An 8,402-nucleotide genomic window follows, 5' to 3' on the forward strand; every position below is an offset into this window, starting at 1 on the left:
ACAAATCCAATCCTAGGAGATGTTACGCTACAGTTGCAGCAAATGATGACAAGGGATATCCCTCAGGACACAACCCCACAATCTGCAATGCATAAACAGGCCTGTGTCCTACTTTGGCCCAGCTGAAACAACTTGGGTGGAGGGATAAAAGAAATAATTCCATTTAAATCACTCTGTATGCAGATGTAAATGACAGCTAGTTTTATTATTTTTTTAATGACTTAAAAACACATGATGGGCCAAGAGTCACAGATCAGGTGTACAACCACATCAATACTTATCAAGAATTACGATTAGAAAAGTGTCTCACAGATGGAGTCCAAAAATGACACTGGTATGGAAGATTTTACATCCATTTATTTCATCCCATGGCCATTTAAAGCATAATAGTCAATACATTTCTAACACTACAGAGAAATACCAGGGTGACCAGAGTATATATACAAGCCAAAAAAAAATATGGATAGCTGAGTAAGAGTATGTATTCGGAATGGAATCCATTGAACCTCATTCAGCCCAGATTTTGTTTTTTCAGGGAACAAGGTGCTAATGTGCCACTCGCTCATAAAATAAGTGTAATTGCTTCTAAAGCAAGTTACAACTGAAAACAGTGGGAAGGCAAGTTAAATGTAACACTAAATTTCATCTATAAACCTAGGAACAATGCTTCTTTGAATCAATTTCCATCCTCCAACAACATTAATACTCCATTACTTGTTTTTACAAAAGCCTACTACTGTTTATTAAGGCCTGTTTTGCCCTGAGCAGCAAGGTGGAAATTAGCCCAAATGTCTAAACAGTTAAAAGGCAAGCACCAAGTGACTTTTATAGACAAATATAGCAATTTTTGTTAATGTATAGTTGGGAGTAATATACAAAAAGTATTGCTCATTCATTTGGTAGAACAAACACTTTTTTTTACTCTAGCCCAAACTTCCAGAAAAGGTTGTGTTTTAAGTTAGGCACTGAAGTAATGTTGAAAATGGTTAAGAACTTGCATGTAAGATTGGACCTTTTGCTGTCTTGACACCTGAATTCTGGTGTCCCTGTTGGAAAACTCAGGTTCAGTCCCCAAGACATTCCAAACAACCACAGCTAAAGTGTCAAGTCAACTCAAGCTAAGAAATAACTAATATACTAAGGCGATCCTTAAGGATTTGATTACATACATACCCATTCTAGCTGAAGTCAACTGGTGCAAACATGTTGTGAACACATTTGGTCTCTTAATCTAGTTTCTCCCCAGAACTCAGTATTAGTCAATCAGGTGTCCACACTGGCATGGCCAGTTTAAAATCCAATTCACACATCTATTTAGAAGGCCTTAAAGATCTTCTGTCTACAGTTATAAGTTTTAATAGGGCCAGGAGGCCATGCAATCTATACTACAGAAATTGAGAGTAATGTTAAGGGGCAAACAAGTGCCTTTTTTATACAAATTTAAACAATACAAGAAATCAACTAAGCTATCAAGAGTATCCAGAAAAGAAACACAGCCAAATTCTACATTTTATTCACATTTATTTTTTTCGCTTTTAGTGTGCTCACAGAAAATTAGAACACCTTAAGCAGGAATTTAATAGCAATTTTGTAAGCAAAGTTACATTCCATCTCTAAGTCAAATTGGTCAAAGCTTCTCCAGTATTTACAAAAAACATGATAGACATGATGCTACACAAAAACCATTGCATCTGAAATTGTTTTCTTTTTATTTTCAAAGACAACTGGAAAAAGAAAGCATTGTCTGCTGTCATCAAAAACATACCACAGTATAAACAGTAACCATTCCACTTATCACAGCTTGGTTGAGTTTAAAATAGTGTGTGGTTTTTGTTTTTTTTTAAAGGTCCAAGATTACTGCAATTTTACAAAAAAAATGGGCAGGGTGGCAAAAAGTTGCAAACTTAATGTGCTTCTGGATATCAAGATTTGTTTTTATACAATAGTCACAGTTAAAAACACCCTGCTGGTAATACATAATTACACTTTATTAAGGTCATAAACCAGCAATAAACAATAAAGCCTATACAACTTGTATTTCTACTTAATCACTGACTGGTACAGCTAACATGAGATAAGTGAAAGTTCCTATGGTTTAAATGAATTTCCTAAGACTATGATTTTTTTTAAATCTGAGTATTGGATTTTTTTTCTTTCTTAATCAAGACTTGTAGTGTTGTAAACCTTATAGAACATCTGCCTCACAAAATACATTGTAATAACTTTCTTTTTTTAAAAAAAGACTAACCCCTTATTTCCTGTGGCACATTTTCTTGGCAAATTATCTGCACCACTAATTCCCCATTGTGACTCCTATCACTTCATTTGCTATCCCTTATTGACTCCTCCATCTCCTTCATATATGGGCATGTCCATAGACTGACAAAAGAAAAGAAAGTTTACATTTTGAATAAAGATGCGAAGTATGCAATAAACATTAATACTGATGTAAAAAAAAAGGAGGAACAAGGCAAAGGGAGGCATTTAGTCTCTCCTCTACCCAGTTGGAATGGTGGTAACAGAATGATTTGAGATGGGATCTGTGGGTAAAGACAAAAAGAGAGAGAGAGAAAGAGAGAGAGAGAGAGAGACATCTTTTAAATCAATCCCTGGTTGTAGACAAGTTCTCCAAAACCAGTACCTGGCACCACTCCAAACAAACAAACAGGGGGGAAGAAAAGTTCAATCATCTCAAAATTGCCATTCTTTTCATTGCCTTGTTTTACTCCGCCGACTCGGTGGGTGGAGCTTCTGGACTAGACTCGGAGGCAGCTTCCTGTGAGGGAGCTGCTGCCGCCGCCGCCGCCGGCTCCTCTGCTTTGGCTGCCTCTGGCTCAGTTGAGGTGGCTTCGGTGGTAGCACTTGGGACCTGAGCCGCTGGCACCTCTTCTGGTTTCTCCTCCGGCTTCTGTTCTTCAGGAGCCTTGGCCTCTTCTCCTGAAGGCTTCTCTGGGGCAGTCTCTTCCAACTGGGCTTCCTGGGAACCCCCGGTCTCCTCTTTGGCGTCCTCTGTGCTGGCACCAGCGGCAGGGGCGGAAGGCGACACCTCTTGGGAAGCCTTGGGCTCCTCATTGCCCGCAGGCTCTGCGTCGGCCGCCGCCGTGTCAGCTTTTCCCCCTTCCGAAGCAGCTGCCCCGTCGTTCTCCGCTCCTTCCCCAGACTCCTTTTTGTTCTTTTTAAAAGAAAAGCCACTTAGCTTAAAAGACTTCTTGAAGGAAAAGCGCTTCTTTTTTTTTTTCGGGGTCTCGTTACTGGAAGACGGAGTTGCTCCCTCCTCAGTTTTGGAGGAGGTCTCCCCTTCCACAGGAGAGGCGGGCTCTGTGCTCTCCACTTCGGCAGTCTCCTTTTCGGAGGCAGCCTCGGATGGGCTCTGCTCTTCCTTAACCGACTCCTCCGCTGGCGCACTGCCGTTTGCTTGGACTTCCTCCTTGACAGCCTCTGCAGCTGCTGGGGAGGCATCGCCATTCACCTTCACGTGGCCGTTCTCCTGGAAAAGGAAAATGACTGTATTATTGGAGGGCACACTCTCTTAAGACCCAGTGCAAGGCAGCCTCCAATTGGAGACTTCATCTCCCAGAAGCTCTTATCTACCCAATAAGGAAATTCTGGGATGTGAACTCCAATCCAGAAGGCACCAAGGAAGGAAATAAACACTGCCGGCTGCTTATCTCCAAAGCAAAAGTGGAGCAACTGGGGTCTTGAAGCCCTGTGCCACAGCAGCCTCCCTTCATTCTAGTGGGTAAAGCACCAGACTTTTAAAAAAAACGGGAGACAGTGAGTTCTCGTTCTGCTTTGGGCAGAAAGCCAGCTGGGCGACTTTGGGCCAGTCGCGCTCTCTCCACCCTAGAAAGAAACCAATGGTAAACCACAAAAAATAATTGCCAAGAAAACTGCAGGGACTTGTCATCCACGCTATCGCCAGGGATTCAAGATTGACTTCAAGGCATCCAAACAACAAAAACAACAACAACAACAACGAAATAAAAGCCAAGGATTACAAGCTGTCAAAGAGAGAGGCAGAGCGAGATCAAGACATAAATTGGTGGTCTGTGGCAGCACGTTGCCCCAGACCTTCCCGCGGCTTTCTTGGGAGGAAAAGCGCGTGACTGTCGCCAAAGGCTGCGTAGAAAGGAGAACACGCCCCCCAGAGCCGAGCCAAGCCACGCCCCCCACGCCTTTCCCCCGGCTACTCTCTTAAGGGGCGCTACGCGGCGAGAAGCCCGCGTCATCATTCTCCAGACACATCGCCCGGCCCTCGTTCCGCGTTTTCCTTTCTCTCTCACTCTCGACAGATCCCAGCCGCTACCAAGCGAACGTCGGCCTCTAGAGGGCACTGTGGCTCCGTCTTGCACTCCTCGAGGCCGACGGTGGGACAGCCCAGGGAACAACGCTGAGGGAGGAGCGAGCTCGGCCAGAATCGGCTCCAATGAGCGAACAAAGTGCCCGTCCGCTTCTATCGACCCAAGCCCCGCTTTCTTTTCTCTCCTATCGCCTTTCCTCCGCTCCAAAGCAGAAAACGGGCAGCCCTCCTTTTTTTCCGCCTCGGTATAATCGAGGCAAGAGGCGCTTGCCAACCATTCACACGAGCACATCTGTTGCTCGGTCTGGCTCTGGGCTGAACGCGCCTCCAAGGTTTCTTTCTGGAGCAACTACAACAGGGTGGCATATCGCGGGCCAAGCTGGTACCGGCCGACAGCACGGGTGGGACGAGTCCCATTTACCTTACACCCCACTACTGGGGGGGGGACGCCTGGATACGGGACGGATTGCAACACCCTCGTAAGACCCACCGCTATCCCTGTTTCAAGCCGCAGCGAGGAACCCACGCCGGGCCAGTTTCCCAGGAAGTGTGCCCCTTTACGTTTCACACAACGCAGCGCCTTCCCGCATTCTCACTCTAAAGCGGCCGAATTGTAGAACAGCATCTGCCTTAAGCGGACTACAGCGAAAGGGACTATAGAAGAGGGCCACCAAGAGCCCAAGCTGTAAGCTACCCGTACGAGCAAAGCCAGCCAAGCAAGATGGAGAAGGACAATTTACGCACGACAGCCCCTTCCCTCTATAACGCGGACAATACTCTAGCGCCCCTAACCTCAATCTTGCTTTCAGGTATCTCCGACAGTTCTATCACGATCAACTAGATCTCCCTTAGGCGCCAAAGGCGGAGATGGGGGGGGGGGGAAGAGCCTGTTAAAGTACAGGAAACCGCGGGAGAGCACATTCAATCCGACCACCAAAGCACATATAACCCCCCCACCAAAACACATATACCCCCCCCCAAAGGGAGGTGGTAAATTAGCCTTCCTGCGGAGACCAGCTAGGAAGAAGACACCATCTAGCAGGGAAGCATCTCGAATTGCCCCCCCCTCACCACTGCATTACACATACAACAAAATAAAATCCCACATAAACACGGTACCATAAACAGCCACCCATTATTGTTATAATTATTATTATTTTTAAGAGAGAGTTGGTTGAAAAGCCATTCGCCCCCCTACCAGAAAGAGAAAGGGGGAAGCAGAACAAACATTGCACTCATTGCCCAGAAACCAGTAACAATCCATTAGCCGCTCCTCTTCTTACCTGTCCGTTCGCCTTGGAAGGAGATGCAGCTACCGCTTCTCCAGGTTTTTCAGCAACAGTAGTTTCGCCTTTTGCAGCGTTCTTAGAGAACTGGGCGCCCATGCTGGTTTATTCAACAAAGAAAACTCGGCAGATCCAAAAGAAGGCAAACAAAGAACAGTAGGTTCGTTCGTATAAAATGCTGGGCGACCAGCAGCCTGAAGAGCAGCGAGACACACACGCGCGCGCGCGCACACACACTCACACACCAGTGGGGGAGGAGGGGGGAAAAAGAGAAGAGAGCCGAATACGTTTAAATATATGCACTCTTTTTTTTAATAAAGCTGGAGAGGTCAAAAAAAGACAGCAGCAGAGGAAGAAAGGGGGATAAAAAGGCAGGAAAATAGTCGAGCAAAAATATCAGAAGCCCAAGTTTAGTACAAAAAAAAAGGAGAAGTAATAAAAAAAATCCCAGATTTGTAGCCGTACTGTAGACAAGGGGAAAATGGAGAAATCTCCCTGGTCGCTAATAAGATGCGGAGTCCAACGCCCAAGTGCACAGATGAATGGGCTTCCCAAGCACTGACGGCAACCCCCACCCGCCGTCCACCAATCAACGCGCCGCCAGACAAAAGAGAGGGCGGGGCCTCCAATTGGAGCGAACAATGGAGCTGCGATTGCAATAATTTGAATTCGGCCTTGGACTGATAATTAATACTCCGAAGAACATAAATAAATTAGTGGCATTAAGACTTGTGCTCTGATTTCTTGCTAAAAAGAAAAAAAAGCGAAGGATACATGGTGTTTACTGCACCCTGCCAAATGCTCCGTAAAAATAAATAAATAAAGGGGAGTGGGGGAAGATTTTGACTTGCAGGGTTGGTAGACTCTGTTGGTGTCTTGAGTCTCCCCCCCTCCCCACCCCTGTTAAGTTAGAGACAATGGTTTGACTTGTGTGCGTTTGTGATTTCATTTTCTCGCCCCCGCTGCCGCCCCCTCTATTTCTCCTCCTGCCCACTCCAGCTTCTTAAAAAAAAATCAACAGATAGGGAGGGTTGGCCCTCCCCCCCTTTAATTGGTTGCAATTGTTCAATTCTCCCAATTTGGAAGGTATTTAAACCACGTAGATCGACTTTCGCTAAGGGAGATCATGAGTTGAAAATTATGAGGTCTGTAGGCCAGATGTGAAAAATGCTTAAAGCAGCTGCCGCTGTTACCTTGGCGGTAGAACGCTTAATCCCTTCCCCCAACAATACGGAGGGGGGGGGATGTGAGGAGCCTACAGCTCTAATTAAATTTCGCTGCCTGATTAGTTCTGATTTCAATCTTTTTTTGGAAATTGCCGAGAATGCGAAACCTTTTTTTTTTAAATGAGGAAGCTAGTACCGTAGGAATGTCAATTTCTCCGTGTGTGTCTAAATAGCATCCACGTGTAACTGAAAAAGGCTTCCAAACTCAATGGAGCTCAAATCTAAATCGTTTTATATGTTGCTTGTCGGAGCCATGATGGTTTGTATTGTATGACAATGCCAAGATTTCGAAAGAAAGGGGCGGGGGTCTCGTCTTAAGAGCAAGAAGCAGCCGGATCCTATCAAGAGTTTCTTATTTCCCCACAACCCCATCTATGCCAGTGCGAGCAGATGCGCTTAACTGCTTAATCCTTGCTGAGTTGCTTCTTCTACCCCGTGGGTTTAAATCACTACAGTGGAGCCATAGGAAATGTCGAGGGGGGGGGTGTCATCTCTCGCTTCGTTGCTTGCAAAGCACATACCAAGGTAGTCGAGCTAACTACATATATTCCCCCGGAAACATTAAGAAGCCGGTGGTCTTTTTTTGGGGGGGAGGGGGAAGGAGGTGAAGAATTCAAGATTAATGGCATGTACTTTTTCTCTCCTCTTCTCCCCACCCCTCCCGTTTCATTGTGTGATGAGTGCAGATTTATGCATTTGCCGCTATTCAGACCCCCAAGCCCAGTACTGCCAACATTCTAGTATTTTTAGCAAGATGGCACTCAGTCAAGGAATATTTCATTTCTAGCGGGCAAAATTCACCACAAGGCTCTTTTTTTACATCAAGCTCCTCCTCCTTTCCTCATTGCCATTCCCCCCCCCCCGCAGTATTCTTTCAGATACAATTCCTTTCTCCCATTTAATCTACTCCGGGAATATGGATCTCCGGATGGAAAGCCATTCGTTCAAAACGCGTTTCTTATATTCTCATCTTTATTCCCCCCCTCCTTCTCTTTTTAGGAAGGGGGGTGGCGAACACGCTGTTTCAATTCAATGAATTATTCACTCTCTCTATTTTCCCTAAAGCTGCCTCTCTCTCGCCCTCTCTCTCTCTCGCTCTCTTTGGCAGACATGCATAATGCCAACAAGCATGGCTTATCGTCCTTTAGGGAACCCGGGCTAGGCAGGCAGTCGGCGGAACTATAGTGGAAGAAAACCGACCCCCTTTTGTGAACATGTGGCACTCCCGAACCGAAACGTAATCTGGATAAAGCCATTAACATCCAAGGCGCTTGTAAAATGCACTTTGGAGCCTGTTGATTTTCTTCACTGGGGGAAAAGAAAAAAAAGGGGGGGAAATCACCGCGGTTACGTTCCATCTGCATTATCTGCTCTCTCTTGGTTCAAATTGCTGCGAATTCTGCCTAGAAGGCGGCGAGAGGTTTCTCTTCCAGCATCTGCATCAAAAGGGGTGGAGAGGACAAACTGAGCTAGTCTGGGTTGTGTTTTTTTCCTTCTCCCTCCCTCTTTCCTTTCCTTTCTCTTAAGTCTCATTTGAGAAGCTCGGCTCCTTTATTGCTTCTTTGTTACCGGCTGCATTGCTTTTTCAGG

General features: G+C 45.7%; 1 protein-coding gene across 1 annotated transcript; it reads right to left on the reverse strand.

Annotated features, from left to right (window-relative positions):
* Positions 1-339: 339 nt before the first annotated feature.
* MARCKS (myristoylated alanine rich protein kinase C substrate) lies at positions 340-6,137 on the reverse strand. The gene is made up of 2 exons (XM_014073707.2): positions 5,584-6,137; positions 340-3,487 (listed from the first exon to the last, which is right to left on the reverse strand). The coding sequence occupies exons 1-2, from the start codon at positions 5,683-5,685 to the stop codon at positions 2,723-2,725; spliced, it is 867 nt and encodes a 288-aa protein (XP_013929182.2). The 5' UTR covers positions 5,686-6,137; the 3' UTR covers positions 340-2,722.
* Positions 6,138-8,402: the final 2,265 nt, after the last annotated feature.

This window comes from Thamnophis sirtalis, unplaced genomic scaffold (assembly GCF_051295495.1).
Source record: "Thamnophis sirtalis isolate CommonGarterSnake01/CBP01778 unplaced genomic scaffold, rThaSir2_p1.2 scaffold_6, whole genome shotgun sequence".
NCBI lineage: Eukaryota > Metazoa > Chordata > Lepidosauria > Squamata > Natricidae > Thamnophis > Thamnophis sirtalis.

Coding starts and splice junctions, on each gene's coding strand:
- MARCKS (XM_014073707.2), bottom strand. CDS start 5,685: ATGGGCGCCCAGTTCTCTAAGAACGCTGCAAAAGGCGAAACTACTGTT. Junction 3,488..5,583: donor CTTCCAAGGCGAACGGACAG/GTAAGAAGAGGA, acceptor TTCCTTTTCCAG/GAGAACGGCCACGTGAAGGT.